This window comes from Leptosomus discolor, chromosome 1 (assembly GCF_034619465.1).
Source record: "Leptosomus discolor isolate bLepDis1 chromosome 1, bLepDis1.hap2, whole genome shotgun sequence".
Lineage (NCBI taxonomy): Eukaryota > Metazoa > Chordata > Aves > Leptosomiformes > Leptosomidae > Leptosomus > Leptosomus discolor.
In genome coordinates, this window is record NC_141391.1 from 140,019,328 (window position 1) to 140,039,435 (window position 20,108).

The 20,108-nt window shown below is 37.1% G+C and overlaps 1 protein-coding gene across 1 annotated transcript in view; it reads right to left on the minus strand.

Annotated features, from left to right (window-relative positions):
• Nucleotides 1-368: 368 nt before the first annotated feature.
• The window catches only part of ATXN10 (ataxin 10), a 110,779-nt gene continuing 91,039 nt past the window's right edge, over nt 369-20,108 (minus strand). The window contains exons 10-11 of the mRNA XM_086461085.1: nt 17,421-17,484; nt 369-556 (exon numbers count right to left, since the gene is read on the minus strand). Coding sequence (XP_086317211.1) covers nt 369-556; nt 17,421-17,484 — 252 coding nt within the window. The remainder of the gene's footprint in view (nt 557-17,420; nt 17,485-20,108) is intronic.

Here is a 20,108-nt window from a genome sequence, read left to right on the forward strand (position 1 = left end):
AGCAGTTATTTCTTTGTTGAGTTTTTAATGATAGTTATCTCCAGGTTCAGCAATGGAAATTATAACAACTCAATACTGCACGCATGACATCTTTCTACTAACGAAACAAGAAAGTAATGAAATTTCACCCATCTGAAAGAAGGGCCTTTTTCCGTAGGTTTATTTACCTAGGTATTTAGAAAATGTGTAGGTGTCCTTTTGTTTACAACAGTGAGGCACAAGTATCATTTGGCAGTTTTTCTGAGAATGAACGTAACACTTCCAGCACACTGGAACTAAAACTGAAGAAATCTTGATTGCCCAAGCAAGGAAAAATATTTTAAAAGAGAAATCCTCTTTTAATGATTTGACTGTTCTTAATTCTTTATTCACGAGGGCTTTTTCCTGACAGATCTCAGAATTAACTTGTCATCTTGTTTCTCTACCTCTAAACCCATACTCTCAAGGGCAGAATTGTCTGCCAGCCCCTTCTCCTCCATCTGTGCAATAAGCTCTTGGTTTCTCTCATTCTGTTCAGTGAGATTTCGGATAGCATATACTGCCCACTGGTTCACAACTGTTGGACAAAGTTAAGGATCATTTATTTAAAGACGAAACAATGCTTACTTTAATTTATTACTGCATTCCCCTCCCCCTGCCACCCCCCTGCCCCCAATCCCTCAAACCCAGAAAAACAGTAGAAATCAAGGGTTAGCCAAAGTAAGGCATTTACAGGCAATGACTCTGAACCTGCAAATACTTGCGTACGAGGTAATTAAAGTTTAAATGAGGTATGTCCATTAACTTCAGGCAAGTTTACTAGGTTTCACCTTGAATTAAAAAAAAAACAAACCCACACAACATCAAAAAACTAACCCACCACAAATGAACTGCAGGAATTAAAAGGACATATTGTTTTAAACCAAAATTACAATTAATTTAAATGTTTCGATGATCTTCCTGGTGAGTAAAAAAAATAAAAATAAAAATAAAAGCAGTCACTGTGTTTACGATTCAAACACTTCAACACTATACTTTCAAGGACTGGCAAGGAGCCATAAATCAGGCACAAGACAGACAACTATTACTTTCACTGTACAAGCTGAAGTAGAAAAAGAGAATCTTACTCAGGTTAACAACTGAAAATAGCACAAATAATGTGGGAAACACTTAAAAATATTTAACTTCTAACGTTATCTAAACTCGGTTCTTTGTGCCTGGGTGCTTTTAAAAACTTGCCAACAGAACAGACGCTAAGATCACCAGCAGGTAGCTCCTGCTCGTGTTTAAATGGGCACAAGCCACAACTCATTCACCTTCTAAGGTGGTCCCTTGAGGCCAGGATTGAGGCACATGTCAGGGCCACAGACAAAGGATTTAAATTCCCAGGATTATCAGTCAGGCATCTTCCAAGTGAACCACAGTGTTCATTTTATGAAGTGTCAGAGATGTTAGTCCCAATTCCGCAGCTGAAAAGCTATGTTATGATACAATCTTTCCCAAGTTACCCATATGGGAGGCAAGCCATTCTGAATCGCACAAAAGTGGTTTGCCTGCAGGGCACCAATTATTTACTACATGTAGCTTCACATCCAGTAGACGAATATGCATAATTTACTCATCTCCTTGACGTCTTCTGGGTTGGACAGTGTCTAAGCGCAGAGATAAGATAGTGTTCTTACGGGCATTTGCCAGGGGGTGACTGCAGGGGAAAACTCCTCAGTTGTGGGAGATGGGAACTTCAGCCAACAGAACAGAATACAGGAACTGGACTTTCTTATACAATCTATCATGACAGCATTTGGAAAATCCAGTACCACCCCATGCACATTCTTACAGTATCACCCCATGCACATTCTTACAGTATCACTCCATGCACATTCTTACAGTAGCAGTCTTTTCAGTTTCTCTGCGCACCTTGCACTGACTGTTGTGCCTACCTTGCTGCCACCTCCAGCTACCCCTTAGACTTACACACTTACAGCAGAGGCAGTCTCTCAGGCTGGGTTGTTGGACGCACCAGGCCATGTGGATGAACAACAGAACGTAGCAGAGGCAGCTTGCTTAATATAAGACTCTGTCCTGCCTTCACCAGCTTACATTTAATTTACGAGATAGGAAGTGATAAACTGAGAATACAGGTGATCAAAAAATAAAAAGGTTATGACTATACCTAACCACAGCACTACTTAGGTGCTGTAAGAGAACAGAAAAGGGACTGACACATAAAGCACTGGAAGAATCTTCAACAAAGAGAGAAGCTTTTAGATGAAGAGCAGCTTGGACAAACATCAGAAGAAACATAAATGCCAGGAATCAATTCTGCACTGGCACGCATCAGTGAAACAGCCTCCTGCCTTTTAACAGCAGTTTATATTTACTTTCACATTTGAGCAGCCCAGAACTGAAAATCAAAAACGGCAAAGCAGTAACAACTATAGGGCTCTTTTCTGGCAGAGTTCTTGATACTTTGTCAGGAAACGTGCTGTACACCTCCTTCATTTAAAAAAATTATGGCGTGAAGTAATGACAGAGGAGAGAAATTAAGAAAAAAAATTATTTATCACATCAAGGCCTTAATAGGTGAACATGACAGAGAATATAAATATATTCTCTTCTGTCAGTGCGTTACTACTATAGTTAAGTGAAAAGAGAAGTGTCAAGCTACATTTAAGTTACATGAAGTATTTCCACTGAAGATTACATTTGATTATATAAAACAACAATAAAATACCAAAGAAATAAAATCATATATGAGCAGAATCTCACTCATCAGGTCCAATGGTGAGAATAAATTTCAGAATAGTAAAGCATGCAAGCCGATGAATGCAGATGAACAAAGGCTGATATCTAGCAGGTCTTTAGGAGGTCTGACTTAGGGCTTTTAATGAGTGCCAAAAAGTAACATGAAGTTCTCCCAATGGACTGTGAGAAACATGCTACAGCCCTCCCTGGCTCTCCTCCTACGATGAGGAGCAGACTTCTCTTGTTATGTCTCTAAAATACAGCTCTGCATAAAATACAGCACCTGCACAAAAGAATACCTCCCAAAAAAATAAAAGTAATTTTCAAAGAGTGACAGTTCTCAATCACGCCAAGTGCCACACAGAGAAAAAAAGTACTCTCAAAAATTATTTTGTGTATCAGCCTTGGGAACAATCCTGTTACCATCATCTTTATGTCCTTCAACACAAAACACTGCTAAACCCCCCAGCAAATTATGTTTTCCTATTATCATATCCATTCATGCTTACATAATATCTAAGACATCCCCATTATCTTATGAACTCTACCATCATTATGGCATTTATCATTATTGACTACTGTAGCTGAAGCTGCAAAATGGTTTCAATAACGTTTTCACTCACTCAAAAACTCTTTTCTGTATGTAGGTTTTCCATTGTAAATTCAGTCATGAATATGCATGATTTCCCTTGTTCGCATGCTGTGTGAGGCTAAGACCTTTGGATGGCTGTATGCAGACCTAGACAGACTAAAGTGTCAGCAGAGATTAAAGCTAGTCCCCAGCTAATATTCACATTACCCTCTTGCTCCTCTCCAAAGATAGAGACACAGAGAGAAAATTAAACATATTCTAGGGTCTCTAATCCTACCAACACTTTAAGCACTTTATTGTATGCCCAGCTTTAGAAAGAGAGCTTCTAAAGTTTCCATAGTTACTACAAATAAGAGCATGAGCCTGTTTGTTGTGAAACCGCATAAAAGAAAAGAAATGCAGCAAGCACAGTAGATCTGATTGTGTAGACTTGTCTAGATTTTTCCAAGAGGACATATTGCACTCTCAAATTAATTAATATTACAGACAAGGAAGTGAAGATTACAATATCTCCATCACAGCGCAGAGGACATATAAAACAAATAAAAATTTTCATTTTGCAGGAGCTTCATTACTAGGCTACCTGTGTTTAGGGAATGAAAGCAAACATTTGTATGCACTTACAGCAACTCTTTTCCAAAATCCATCAGTACTGTATGCTATGGGATTCCTATGTTGTTTTAACTCATATAAACAGTAACAAAACTGAATCACCTCGCCCTGTGTTCCATACTTGTGTAACATCTTCATACAGCAATTTAAAATTTATCATCTAAAATCCTTTCGGTTGTAACTTCAATTATTAGGGAAGGGGGCATAAAGGGAGAAAAGAAGAGAGGTGGAGAAAATGTGCTGGCATTCTGCCCTCGAGGATAAAAAAATTTTACTACCTAGAATCAACATAAACCATGAATATCTACACCAGTAAATTCTGTGGAAGTTTTGCCATTGACTGCAAAGGGAGCTTTTCACAATTCACAATTTCTTTTCATATGGATTCTGCTATAAGAGGTTGTTCCAGTCAATGCTAGCAATAACACAGGGACTGTTTTATAAATCTAAAGGTGTACGAAAATACAACTGCATACTGTCAGGAGTCACTAACCAATATCCTATTGTGATGCACTACTGGAGAGGAGAACTTACAAATCATTTCCCAAAGACAGTATTCCAGGTTTATCATTCTCATACTAGAAGGTCCAATTTGGACTAAATGTTATTGGCAAGTCTATTGCAGCCATCAGGACCTCTATGAATTGTTCTATAAAACAATTTGGATGAAAGATAGTAGACATAATAAGGTTTGAATCTGATAAGGTAGGTATAGAGCAATGAGTAGGTAACGTTGAAAGAGTGTTGCTTGAAAAAGGCTAGTAAGTTTCAAAAGTTAAGTGTTATCATTAACTCATATAGGATGCCGAAGAGTGGTGACAAGGACAACGAAATATGTACATCTGTTTTCTTAAGTCCCCTTGATATTTATTAATACTGAGGAATTTCTAAATATAACATCCTTGGTGGAGAGTTTGATTTATCACAGAGTGCAGACAATGTTTGGGTTTTTTTTTTAGTTAGACCATTTCCTGCACTACAGTTGACTATTAATAATTAAATGATTACTTAGGAAACTCTGAAGAGTCATTCGGCCTAATGAGAAGAAGAGGATATTCTTTGCCCAATTCTATTACCTATTTAAATCAGATTTTTTACTATTTAAATATTAACTTAATTTTAACCAAATATAAGAAGAGATACAAAACCTGATCAAGAAAGACAACTCACATGGATTAGAACCCTAGTCAAATGGGCTGTTTATGTGACAGCTAAAGCCACCCAATTTCTCCAAGAGCTTTTCTAGAACAGGACTACAAGGCTAAAAACCAGAGATAATGAAAATACAATTCCTGTTGATTATATTTCTTTCAGGTCTTCAACACGTAATCCAATTATCACTAAAACTTCTGTAGACAGGAATGAAATACTGAAGTGCCACATTAGAAGACTCACTTCCACTTAGAGACCTGACTGGACCACACTGAAAAGACATAAACCATTTCCCCTTCACATCTTCTAGTCGTTTTAAGTACTTTTGTTTCACAGCAACTTGAAGATAATTCTTCTCACCATTGAAAGAGGTCTCTAGACAGCTACCACAACTGTTAATCACAGTTCAGATCAAGTGTTGTGACTGACCACACGTAGCAGGCAGTCAGGATTTTGGTACCTCACAGTCAGCCAAATTGCTTACAAAGCTCTACAAGTTTCTTCCTGTTCGGGGTTTCAGTGGTTTTATGAGTCTTAGAAACTGTATAAAACGACAGCAATGCCTTACAACTCCTCCTTTACCTTTTTTACTTAACTTTTACTTCTCTCTAAGACATTACCAAAAAAAGTAATCACAGAAAATGGAAAGAACTATAGGTATTATCTTAATTTATTTACCTATTTTAAAGAAGCTAATTTGTATTTTTAGAATCAATATTTTGGATTCTCTTTATTCCCAACATTGAGTTACCAGCATAAGAAAACCTCAGAAATCCAGCCTATACAAACTTAAAATACTCTGCCTAGAAGTTAGAATAAAAGTCTGAAGTATTTTGGTTGCCTGTATTTTTATTCAATCCATATCAGTTATTATCATATATTATTACAATCACCATGTTCTGGTTTAAAGGCTAGAAAGAAGCAGTGTCATATCAGCCAGGAACGTTCTTTCCCCTGTTTGACCTGGCTCTTACAGAGAAGACACAGCATAACTCATCTAACCTAGAAGCCTCCAAGGTGGAGCAGTACCATGGGATGCTGGAAAAGGCATTTTATTCATGATGATACTTTTTAGGGATAAGATTTGTAACACTGAGGAATCTAAAGTAGAGGTTCATTTCTGCTACAGGTAACTCTCACCTGGTCCAAGAGATCAGTAGGAGGGCTGGACCATCCATTGCCAAACAAGCTTCGGTCTCCACCACTACGTGGCAGCAAAGCTTCACTGGAAATGCATTAAAAAAGACGCCTGCAGCCAGCCCTTTCCTACCATTTACTGGGACAGGAAGACCAGAGTGGGGCTGCTGATGCTTACTGCAAGCATCCCCCATACCAATTTGCTTCCACAAAATATTTTGGTAAAGCCAGAAAGCCTATCTCCAAAACCTGAACTGGGGTTTGCAGCTCGAATTCCACTCTGTAGAAGAACGCTGCTTTGCCAGAGACAGATCTCAAATGACACCAACTGAGAATAGAGAAATGGGCAAAACTACTCAGTTTAAAGTAATCAAAATAGTTTCAATACTGAGGCAGCATTCTCTGTAATTCACAGCCTACAGAAATTAGGAAACATCTGTAGCAGAAAATAATTCTACATTAAACACTTTTTTCCAGTTCCCAAGCACGCACTAACCTTAGGACATAAGTGTCTTAAGTGTGCTTTGTGGGATAGAGGTTTCTTTAAAATGGCATCTTCCGTATAATCCACAGACAGGCATGTTATATCTCGTGTAACTTTCAGTGAAAGCTCACCCACTTAAGTATCTATGGCCAACCAATGTATTTTAAGACCAGAATGGACGATTACACCTCTTTTGCCCAATACTTCTGCACGGAACACAGATAACCAAAGGTCAGACACTCTTGAAATCAAGCCTGCCAATCCTGTTTCATGTACAAGATTATTTTCACTCCTTTTTGTGAAAGACATCTGATGTTGACCAGGAGATACAACTGTGTCCCTAAATAAAGTGTTCCAGTGGGTAAATGTCTCATTCATTACAGCCCATGATTTATTTCTGGTTTAGTTTTGTTTAGAATTGTTTCCAAACACTGATTTTCATTACAGATTAAAAAAAAATATATAATTCACAGATCATACTCAAGGCACTCGGTAAGCATCTTTTGCATGAACTAAAGCGAGAAACTGAGGGAGATATTCCAAGCTTTGCATAATTCTTGTACCTCTTCCCTCCATTTGTATTTTTTTCAGCATCCTTTTTGAAGCATACACACCAGAGTTATGTAACAATATGGCTGATTACAGGTGTAACACAGTTGCCTGCTCCTTCTGGCTATTAATGATTCAGAAAAAGTGAAAAACAAAAGCTCACAATATTCAGTTGCCCTCTCACTGCTAGCTATGCTCCCACAAGTAGAATCCAAGCTCTCAAGGTCATTAGAATCACATTTTCAGCACTGTCCAATTCTGACACCCAGAGTCAAATCATGAGGCTCATTCTTAGTTCCCAGGCTTGACTGCTTTTAACTGCATACTTACTTAAGTGATGTCCAGCTAAATGGTACCCAATGTTCATTAAAAAGCTGTTTACTGCTTCAACAATTTGGGTTACTAAAACATTTCTTACCTAAAGCAGCGTGAGGATTTTTCTCCCCTGATCACTAGTATTTCTAGGTTAACAGATCACACAAGACACCACTGAACAGTATTATATACCGAGACTGCTATTAGTCTTTAATGCCTGACGGTTAAACAACATTTAATCCATATGTTATGTGCCTCCTTTCATGCTCTATGGGACTTAAAAGCACAGTGCCAACACACCTTAGTATACTATGAAATTAAACACAAAATTTTGGTCAAGTACTCCAGAGCTACCAAAGCCATAATACGAGTTCAGTTATATCAGGTTATTTTTATTATAATCTCTCTTATGCCAAAACTTACAGAACTTCTTTAAAAAAATTAAGCCATAACCCCTAGATTGTTTTACTTTTTCATACACTCAGACTTGTAATACTAGCTTAAAACCATGAATATGACACACTCATATTTGCTGCTGAGGCTGCCAATTTTTTAAAAAATTATGACTTACATTTTTAATAGAAACCCATAATTTATGGGTAACTATAAATCATCTGGTTTTAGAACAGAAAGAATCACACTCTTGATCAATCTCAAGCTAATCCTCCACAGTTATAATATTCTGTTCTTACAGTCCCTTCTATTTCACTAATCCCATTTTAAGAATTTATGACAACTAAATCTGTTAGTTATCTGTAAGAGGTACCAGAGAGTTAGCAGGTTGTTACACTAAAAAGAAAAGCTCCAATTGCTGTTACCTAACTGTTAAATATGCCTTAGCTTATCTTCTTTTCCCAGGTACAGAAAGAAAATACAAAATTCCATTAAGTTGAAACTCGTGAATCAAATTACTATTAAAACCTACCGCAAACATTGAGATGTAAAGCACTAAAGCACAGGGGGATGGTAATCGTGTTCACGAACTGATTAAATATTAGGCAGACTGTAGTAACATTAAATTTCCTTGGATATGTAAAGAAAATAGCTCCACCTACACAGAGAAATATATTCGTGTGCATTTATGAATACATATGGAAATAAATAGCTTTTCTAAAATGCTTTAAAATGGAAATTATAGAAGCCAAATAAAACTTTCAAAAATTTGCCACTAGACCTGAAAGCCCAACCTAGTTAATACCTGAGATGTGGTCAAGCTAATTATAATTTATCACCATAAGGCAGATGACAAGATAAGCTGACTCACAATTTTTCTATTTACAATCTCTAGAGATTCATCTACTTATATCGATTCAACAAGGATCTGTATGCCAGCTTAATCTTCAGCATTGTGCTTGAGTTCTTTATTGATTCAGGGTCTCTGAATAACTTATGTGGCACAGCTCCCACCTCTGCTGCTTTTGGTAATTTCAAATGTCACTTCATGACAAATAATCAAAACAATGAAGGTAAATGAAACTCCAGGTCCAGTCTCAGAGACACCAGATGATGTTCAGCATGCATCCAAAAATAACAACGATTAAATGGATGTTTTGAAAGATGAAACTAAATTATAACCAACTAAGGTTTTTCTTCCATGTTTTGCAAAACAGCCATTAGCCACAATTATATCTGCTACAATTTCAGGAAATGGTTGTTGCATCTCCTTGAAGAAATCTCAGAAAACCAAGAAATAAGAACAAATCAACAAGGTCAGTGGAATGGACTTCAAATATATCCTTGGTGAAAAAGGAAAAGTGAGATTTTGGAAACCATTTCAGAAATAGAAAGAACAAAGTCTAAACAAAGATCTGGGGAAGTGAGGGGAAAATGATTTAATGATTTAAGGATCAGGAAAGAGCTACACAGGACAGTGCATTCGCCAGCTGAAGTTACAGATCGTTTTAATAATAGTGACCAAAAAAGGGACAACAGAAAAATGTCAGAATAAGGATATTATGCAAAGCTTTGGCCATATGACATCTGAATAGCCTTTGGAGGCATGCAAGAAACAACGTCAAGACGACAGACGGAAATATGATAAGGTGGTTGTAGAAGGCATTCCATTCTCAACAATATTTTTGAACCACTCCTTGCTTTATCTAAAAAAATACAAAAACCTTTGGGTCTCATATTTCTAGTGCTCCGTCTCAGCCCAGAGGGGAATTTTTCAAAAGAAAGTCTACAGAAAAATCAAGTACGCTGTTTGAGCTATAAAAGCAGTGAAATATTATATTTTCTCTCTCTCTCTCTTTTTTTTTTTTTATTTTTTTTTTTTTTTATTGGTGCTTCTGGTAACTAAAGATCTGCTTTCTTTCAAGAACTCAAGCCTGTCATGGATTTAAATCCACCAAGAGGATTAGGGCAGAGGACAAATATGACAATATTTGGTTTAGAAAGAGAGTTATTAAGTTTAATTCCTCACTTTTACATGCACGAGTTGGTGCCAACAGAGATTACTCTTCTCAAGGGATTAGAAATATCATAATGTAACATTTGAAAGAGCCTTCTTGCATTCTGTGTACCTCTGTTAAACTTCCTTTTGCTCTAAGAGGAACCCTGTACATCACATGTGTCTCTTAATGAAGTTAGTTGTCACTTACTGGATCCGGGCAGAAGTGAGATAGTGAAGAACAGACTTCATATTTACATCTCTGCAAATCTGCTTTAGTATTTGACATACACTCAAGAAAATTAATACTACCCCCCATGAACTGTGAATTTCAGTATTTTAATCATCCTGCAGATGCACTAAATAAATTGCATCCCAAAATTATGGAATCAGCAACCTAAAATATACTATATTTTTTAAATGTTAAATGTCCAGACAAAATTTAATCTGTGGTCATTTCTGGAAGAAAAAAGAAGGGACAGCGCTTTCATTTCGCAGAGTATCTCTTCCTGTACTGCACACCGCGTTCCTTCTGTGCTCTTAGTCTTTGTCATATTAAGAGAATACTGCATTCGACAAAAGAAAATTTGGTCTTGGGGAACAGTGTGGATTACTGATAGAGCTACTAGATGGAGAACATCTCACAAGAAAACTTCATGTTTTTGTTTTCATTCTAAAGTAAACAATTTCTTGAAGTAAACTTTTCAGAAGTGCAGTCTTTGAGTCAGAATTTAGTTCTACCAAATATCATGCTTAATGTGGTAGGTTTTTTTGCTTGATTCTTCACCTTTCACTGAGTTCCGTTCCAAAGAGTTTGCAAAATACAGAAAAGATAAGCAATGAGTTAAGATGCGGAAGTTGTATTATCGCAGCTCTTCAGATGTGAAGTCAATGTCAAGAGTGATTTAAAATAGGATTAGGTTACACAAATGCCTCCTGTACCCTTTTCAACAGGGAGAATACACCTAGTTTCCCCTCCTTCAGAGCTTTGCAACAATCCCACTCAGGACACTTTATTCAGTATTGTACAGAAAAATCCTACTTAGACTAAAATCCAGACCTCTTTAGTCCATTAAAACTTCTGTAAGAACATACTTGCAATGCTTCTTTCAAGAGGGTAAAAACATCATGACACATAGGGACAGAAACAGGCACTAGTGGGCAGATGACCTTCCCAACTAAACCAAAAAAAACCAGTGTTTGGGAATAGCTGTGTTTTTCCCCTTTCACGATGAGAAATAACAAAAAGGTTGAAGTCTCTTGGGTATCACTCAGGAAACTGGCCTACTACTGCAGCCAAAAATAACCTCCCTTATCATACAACAGTGAGGGATTCCCTTGTGAGCCACACAGACCCTAGGCTCCATTAGTATCTAAAAAAAAAAAAAAGAAAAAAGAAAAAAGCTAAAAAATTCAACGCAACTTGCAGGAACAGGACAGGATTTGGTCTGCTGAACAAGGTGAAAGTAGTAAGCCTCTCTCAGACTGTCCTTGTTCAATGAATAGCCACACTTGTACCTGCTTCTAGTCTGATCAGTTCAGCCGAATATAATTGTAAGATACAGAGAAGCAGCTAAGGTTTGTGCATATGCCACAAACTAGAAATCCTCCACTCTCTCTTTAAAGAATTCTCAGCACACAGGAGTTGAATTTATCTGACCTGAAGTATGGCAATACAGTGATTTCTTCTCGCTTGACCATTTTTTTTCCTCTTCCTAGTTCCATCCATGGTAGTTGGTTTCCACTCAGCTGATAGTCTCTATTGTCTTTGGCACCATCAACCTAAAGGTTCAGGCTAACAAATTTCTGCTCTTTACCTGCGCTGACAAGTCCCATTCTTTCATTGCTCACCTCACCTGAGTCACTAAAAACTTACTATCTACCTTTTCTGTTAAAGTCACAGTGAAACAATCAGTACTGGTTTACAGAAAAGAAGATTCTAATAGTGCTGTGTCCATGTACAAGGGTTGCACCAGTAGCAACCTGTGATAATGCAAAATTGAAGCCCTCTACCAGAGAATAACACTTCCATTTAGCCCAGGTAGACTTCAAACTTACTTGTGCAGCAAGGCAAGCCTCAATGGGATGAGGAAAAGGCTAATTTCTTCCAAAGTGGGCAGAACTTGACTGGGCACGAGGAGGTGATTACCATTTTCATCAGCAGTCTAGGTCCTTTGCACTGACTATATCCATTGAAATAACATGATTTTATGTATGCTTATGAAAATACAGAATGAAATCGGTCACCTCAAAGTGCTAAATGCATTGGCAGTGCCTAAAAGTGAGCTTTCCAAAGAAAGGCAACCATTACTGATGTAATATTATGCTGTATTTTCTTGCCAACTTACATGAGATAGCCACATTTACATGAAAATGCTCAACTCTATGATGGTTTACTCTAAAAAGTCAACTCACACTCCTATTTTTGCTTGCTACTGGCTTCTATTCAGCTGTGAGGCTTTTTTACAGTATGTGGCCTGTTTTAGGTTGCACATTGCAACTTAGAAATAAAATGTCTGTCAGCTCCCCCAAAAGTCTTTGCTGGCATCTCACAAAAACAAACTGTGATTGTTGTAGACCATAGCAACTTGATTTCTTCTAGCTTTAGCCAAAAGTTTCATGAACCACAATTATACTTGCTGCTGCCATGAAGTCAAAACTATTTTCAATCTACCTCTCAGATGACTTTCAGACTGAATATAATAGAAGCAGCTCAGGGAAGGAGTATCTGAAAAATTAACTTATATTTTCTACATTTTCATCTGTTACCCAAACTAAGGGGCCTATGTATGGATATCCACAGCAACCATAGGTTTTCCTTTCACAAATGCTGAAAATTTTTACTCCTAAAACATAGCCAGCTGGGTGTTCACTCATATATCGAAACATATACATGTGGATGTACATCCCCCCTGCTCCCCCAAGCAGGATATTTTTCCTTCAAGTATGACTGCACTTTTGGCTAACAGAAAAACATGCCTGATGAGAGGTTAATATAATATGGACACTTACATATGGTCATTCCAATTAAATTCAGACATTCACAAAATCAATTTATCAAGAAATCTACTACAAGAATCTCAAAAGGCTAAGATGGGCAAGCATCCTGAAAAAAACAAGAATATTCCATCTTCAAAACTGCATTTCACTTCTGATTTTCAAGTTTTACCACTAACAGCTATTACATTGCAGTACTTTGGATAATATGTTTTTGCCCAAAGTAGTAATAAATACTTCTAAGGACCGCCATTAAATTAAAAAAAAATTAAAAAGCATATCTTTGTGTGTTACTCATGAGTATAAATGTTAGGAACTAGCAAAAAACCAGACAACTCAGTTAAGGTAAACAGAAAAGTCTTCAATAATAAACAGGTTAGTTTAATGTCCTTCATAAGCACCATTTTTGTACTATTAGGGTCAACAGTCTTTTGATCAGAATGGGCTGGTCTCCCTCCTTATGTTTGCCTTAAGCAAGTGGAATCTGTGAAAGGTCAGAAATGAAGCTGGAAGGAGCAGTAAGAGCTTAGGATGAGGTAAAAGACAAGAACAAAAAGAAGGGCTCTTGTCTGTTGCTAGAGCCTGTCAGAGATGAGGAAGATGGTGGCTCAGAGAGCAAAAGATATTTTAATTTAGAACATCTTTTCAACCCAAATAACCTGAAAAGCAGGATCTGGAGTAAGTTTTTTACTGGTATTACACAGATAGGCATCTCCAACCCACTCTGCTATTCTGCGGCAGGTTTAATTTATTTGTTTTTAAACACAGGTTACGTAAGTAAAGCACAATGCTCCCAACTTTTCAGAAGCAGAACAAGAAAGTGAATTTTCAGAACCAAAAATTTATCTCATGAAAGAACCTCTCCTTAATCTAAAGGTAAACAAGTTCACTTGCATTTTGAAACAGCCTTTTTTCTTTTGAATACAAAAGGACAGTTATGATTTGGATATAGCCAATCCAAGACGGGACACTCAGCCTTCTCTGAAGTTTAACTCTTCAGACCCCAAGGTCTATAATGAACTGCATCTCTCCTGTCTCACTCTGTTTACCTTTCCCCCTGTGCTAAAAGCCTAATAGCTACGAGTTTAAAACGTAGTACCTTTCAGCATTTCTCTGTTGAATTTACTTGGAATCACACAAAATTATAGTAGCCGAAAATTTAAAAATACCAATTAAAATAACTGCAAGAGGTATAGCAAATTTGTTTGTAACTGTTCATAATCATCTTCGAGTCTGTTACTAACGAGGGTGGGGTGTTTTGTTGCTTTTACTTGTAAAATATCCTCAAGGAATAAAATACCATTTGTTAGTATAAATGTAAAAGATGCAAGTCTGAGATGTAATTAGACAAGATAACAGTACTCCCAAACTGGGCACTGAAAGATGAAATCAGACCTAAAAAGTCAAAGCAATACAAACACGCCATTTGAATTTCAGCTAGCAATTTCATAAGCCATGAACCTCCTGATATTCCTACACACATTACAGAACTGTTCAGGATCTCAAAGGATGCAATTTTAATGACAAGTTTACAAATGAATTTATTTTAGGATAAGAGCAGATCCAATTCCTCTTTCAATATGCTTCCATACACTACAAATAAAAAGATTTATCGAAGAATTTCTCCTCTCAAAGGTAATAAAGAGCTCTTTTAACATCTAACACGTCAGTCCAGCTCCACCTGATGAATTGCATACTTTAGAGATTTTTTTTTCTGTCCAGAAAAAAAAAAAAGTATCACTTTTACCACAAAAGTTACATTTTTCTTTTGAAAATTTTGTATGTGTAATTTGGAGGCAGAACTTAGTAAAAGGTAGACAATTGGTATATCAACTCTGCTTTCAGTAGAAAACTTAATGACATCTTAACTGTAGAGGCTTGGGTGTCTCCAAAACAGATAAAGATCAAACAAAAATCTGCATCTACAAAGACTTTACCAAGAAATCTAAGAAGTTCTCATATAAAAAGTATCTGGATGAAACTTTTTCCAGTCAGCTTTATCCAAGGAGAAATTCAACTAACACAGGCTGAAACCACAAGAACAGGCACTAGAAACAAGAACATAAAGAGAAGTTTCTGGACATGACTCCCCAAAGGAACTGTGGCTAAAGTGCTTGACCAAGCTTTCCCTCACAGCTTTCTACATCACCTTGGCAAACTGCAGCACCACTGAGTGATTATATTCAAATTTCAACAACTCTCTCAACACCCAGCTCAAGAGCTCTCTAAATACTTCCCTTTAATTAATCTTCCTTGAAAAGAGAAAAGAGACAAAATATATTCACTTTGGATCACAAAGTTACAATCCAGGCAATTTTAGGATGTTTCGATTTTAAGGAAGTAGGTTTTCAAATCTTAGTAAGAGCATTGCTCTGGCTTACAAGCATCACAAAATGGATTTGTGCAAGACAGGACTGGGTACACAGAGGGAGGACAGAAACGGTCAAATCTCTTCAGAGGAATGTTATGCAATGGATTCAGGCACCTACATGCTACTAAGGGCTTGGTTTGTGGTGTCTAGAAGTAGCAGAATATGCTGCAAAGCAGATGAAAGTAGAGACAGATACAAACTGCAAACTCCTTTTCCGATTCCCTGCATAAGACATGCTGAGACAGAGCAGATGAGAAACATTAAAGGCAGGAGAGAAGCACGGGAGCATTAACTTCATGTAGCACAAGAGTGCCCGGAATAGCTCTAGGTCAGAATGATAAATAGAGCAGTAGCCAGCAGCTGTGCTCCAAAAGCTGATGCAGCAAACTTTGTCACAGCAGGCTAATTCCCCTTCTGCCAAAGTGCTACTTAGTTTTCCATGTTCCTCAATACTGTATGCTATGGATCAGTGGTGAAAACTCCTATTAAGAGGTGTCATTATGTCTACTAAGTCTTTAAAAACCAAGTAAGCAAAGTTTTATCCTCTGTTAAGAAGTTTACAGTACAGTCGTAAAACGTCAGCCTGTATCAAAAGGTTTAAGAAGTTCCACATTGCTCAAAATGCAGTAAAGGCTCCCATGGTATTTTATTTTCGTTTCATTCAAGATCGTAAATTACAACTCTACCCTTTGAAGGCCTCAAATTTTATTCTCTTTTACTAGCAGCTAAAAAGAAGGATTAATCCTAGAATGAAATTCTAAAAGTCATTGCACAGCTGTGCTTTCCAGCAAAGGAAGAGTAACTTGGGATCAAAACTCATTACAAGGTTTTCTCAGGGCTGCTCTTCTGCTTAAGGAAGGGTAACTTTCCCTGCCCTTCTCACCACATCTAGCAGTGCCCCTTACCAGAATCAGACTGTGGAACTACAACTCTGCCACTTGGTGCACTGTCAAGAGACACACTGTCAGGTCTCCAACCTGTATCTACAGGAATAGTGATGAATGTAAAAACCTTGCATATAAAGCAACAAAGTGAATAACTCAGAGGATACTTAACACCTATTGCTCCCCCACTTCAGCTTGTTAACAATTTGCTATCATCTGTCCCTTCATTATTTCATCCTTGTAAGATATATTTATATGTAGATGAAGTTCTACAGCACACAATTATGAGACTGTGTAACATTTTCACTTTTGTTTGTTTGTTTTTATGATACTTGTTTAAAAGTGAGCTTTTCCTGACAAATTAATTTAAAAAAACCAACCTTGTTTCATGTGTTCAGTATAAGAAAGCTGACATCACTCTAGACAGGAAAAGCATTTGATTTCCAGATGCACTTATCAGAAAGTTACAAGGAGCTTATGATCAGACGACAGAAAATAGCTCACAGCAGCAAAATTACTGTGCAAATTCATGAAGAGAAGGTTAAGTCTGCTTAACAACTGTTCATCTTCAATAAAAACTTATTTCCCTCTAATAGCAATCTATCTTGGAAAGTCTCTGCTCTTAAACGCCAGGGAAAAAAAAAATCCCAAATATGAAGCACAATGCCATTTATATGAAAATCTCACCAGCATTTCAGTAATCTGCATCACTAATTCTCTCAGTAATCTGCATCACTAATTCTCTCAATCATACCTGTTTACATTACAGCTTGCTAGCCTTGTCTCTGCTTAGAACAAGTTCTCCAGTCACACTTAATAAGCATATAGAATTGACAGGTACTTATTTCAGTCTACTGAATAGATTTCACATGAAGCAAAAGCTTCAAGATCTGACACAATGACCAACCACAGTCTTAATTCAGATTTCTATCACAGTTCACTTTCTGAATTGAGATTTGTAAACCAGTCATATTTATTATTTTAGGAAACAGAATATAACCACAGCTCAACTTACTTAGAATCCAGTTCATGAAAGCGTATTTCTGTTTGCTTGTTTCTGAACCAGGCATTTAAATACAACCTAGAATCTCATGAGGCCAGTTAGACTCAGGTACCAAGTGAAAGCAATGCTGGCATAAATATATTAACACCCCACCCCCCCCCCCTTTCTTAAGAGTAATATTTAATAATTAGAATTCTTTTGTAAAGGATACAAGGATTGTTGTCATCAATGCTGCAGTTGTCCAGGATCAAGGGGATGCCATCTAACTCATAAACCTAAATAAAAACAAAACTTTAATTTAACAGATGTCTTAACAATACTAACGATGTTTCATGCAAAAAATATATAAAAATGTAACAAGGATGTTTGCTCAATCAAAAATATTAAACATGTTAACGTAAATTGCAGAGTAAATCTGGTATTATCAGCAGTAATTATCACAAAATAGTAACACAAGTGAACATTAATTTCACATTCATCCTTCATTTAGCGTGCGTTTGACCTAGGTATTGTCTATGTTATGTTTCTCACACTGAGCCAGAAAAGCTATGCCTATTGACAGCTCTTGTTTGCTTCCAGAAGCAAGAACAAAAAGCTACTGAGTGAAAGAAATAGGAAAAAAAAGAAGTTTAAAAATACATATATTCATGCATGCAAGCTAGTATGGGGCCATGTGCTTTCTGTATCTTCTGTATCTATGCAGCCTTCAAAAGCAGTGTGTTACCTGTTTGTACCTAAGCATAAATTCTTTGTATCAAGTAAGAGCAACTTTTTTCCTTTCATCAGGTGGTCATGATGATATTAGCAAACCAGCAAATATGAGATCTGCATTTTTTATTTTCTATAGATACACATGTGAATTCACCAATTGCACTAATACATTTATGTGTATGGATGAGTTAATAACATATAATCCTAATAGACTCATACATACCTACACACATCCCCACACTAGCAAGAACTCAGGACAAGCTGATGTTAACAACACATACAGAGCATAATTATCCTAAGAAAAGTATATTCCATGAGAAATTTATCTAGACTTCTAAGGTCCACTGTAACATCATACATCATCATGCATATTTACAGCTTTACAAAGTGTTCCTTTTTAAATGAACACCTGTTCTAAATTATCTGCAAATTTCAACCTTGGTAATACCTTCTTAACATATATCAGTTGGGTTTTTTTTTTGTAATTACAAAAGTAGTTTTAAAATTACTTAAGAGCATGAGGATTAATTGTTTATATTCTTGTATATTATTTACATTCTTTAAGCCACCAGACACAGTCCTGGGCAATCTGATGTGCATTTAAGCAGGCAGGCTGGACAAGAGGTTCCTCCAGAAGTCCCTTCCAACCTCAATCATTCTGTGATTCTGTGATAGCCAAACTGTATGTGTCCAAATCGTAAATTCTTTAATTCCTTAAAATTTTATTTCAAATCAAGAACTGGCAGGCAAAGGAATTTAGACAGAACATCAATTTAGGTTGTGGCTTGATGATGGGATTCTCTCTTCCGTCTTTTTTGTCCAAAATAAGACACGTTTTTATGTACCATGCGAAATAACAAATCACACAGTTTACACTGCAGGATGGATCAGATTTCTGAAAGACAAGTTCTATGGTATGAGAGGAAAGGTGGTGGGTAGGAGGAGATTTAAATGTGAAATCCAAAAGAGACTATCGATCAGTAAAACTGAATTCAGAGACAAATCTGAGCACATCCCTCTTACAAGTCCCTTTTCAGGTAATCTTATTGCAGAGTCCCAAGCTAGAACATGAGAAAGTAACCATAACAGTGAAATGATGAACTGCACAAATTAATCTAGATTAAGTGCTGTCAACTGATATAAACCGCACAATCTGTTCCAGTTCAATTCAAACGAGATGTTCGGTTAACAGAGTAAGTATTTGGAGAAAGTAAAGTTTAATTAAGCTCCACACATGCTTCAAAATGTTACTATGGGGATATAATGAGATTCCCTCAAGGTTAAGTGGGAACAGAAGCAGCAAACCACAGCCTTGGTGATACCTTAACGTAAAAACCAGTTGCTGACTTCTACTGTCTCACTACCCGAGAGTCTCTTGAACATTGTATAATTAAACTGCACATATAATTTGACTGAGTTAGGCATAGCCTTTGTCACCACAACACTAGCTTTAGTATGTCACCTGTGACTTACTAAACAGTGAAATGAAGCAAGGAAAGGAAACCTTACAATGTACCCTCCCAAGACAAATCTATACACTTCTCAGAGTGACTTGTGAGGCAAAGAGCTCAGATTCCTGAGCAACCACTACTACCAAAGTTCCCGTCCATGCCAACTGTTCCTGAATCACCAGTGATCCACTGAAACAGCATTTCATGGTGACCTAAAATTCATGCCAGTGTACTGTAATAGTCTGGGCTGCAATGCTAGCCAGTTCAGCTCTTTGCACATAGTGAAGCCATTTCTGCAAGAAGAGTGCCACAGATAGTCAAAGGAAGGAATCGCTACCCCTCACCAGGTTGTCCCACTTGCATGCTGACAGTCTCTCAAATCTCACTCCCATCTGCCTGTAATCTCCCACACCAGCAGATTTTGTAAATATTGAGAAAACATCATCCTAGGTCTCAGCCTCTCACACAGATTATATTGAAACTATACTGCCCAATACAAAGACGTTAGTGAATGTTTCTTAGTAATTATTGGCGTCAGAGTTTTTCCTCTGAAAAGAAATATCTATGAAATGCACAGTGCAGAGTAACACAGTGGAGTCAATATCGCACAAGCCTCAAATCTCACTTTAAATAAGGTGCAAAAATATCTTGGGAAGAAAACATGTAGTGGCTGGTGTGAAACTGCCTGTAATCCATCCAGATTTTGGAAGAAACTATAGACATAAACTAAGGAATAG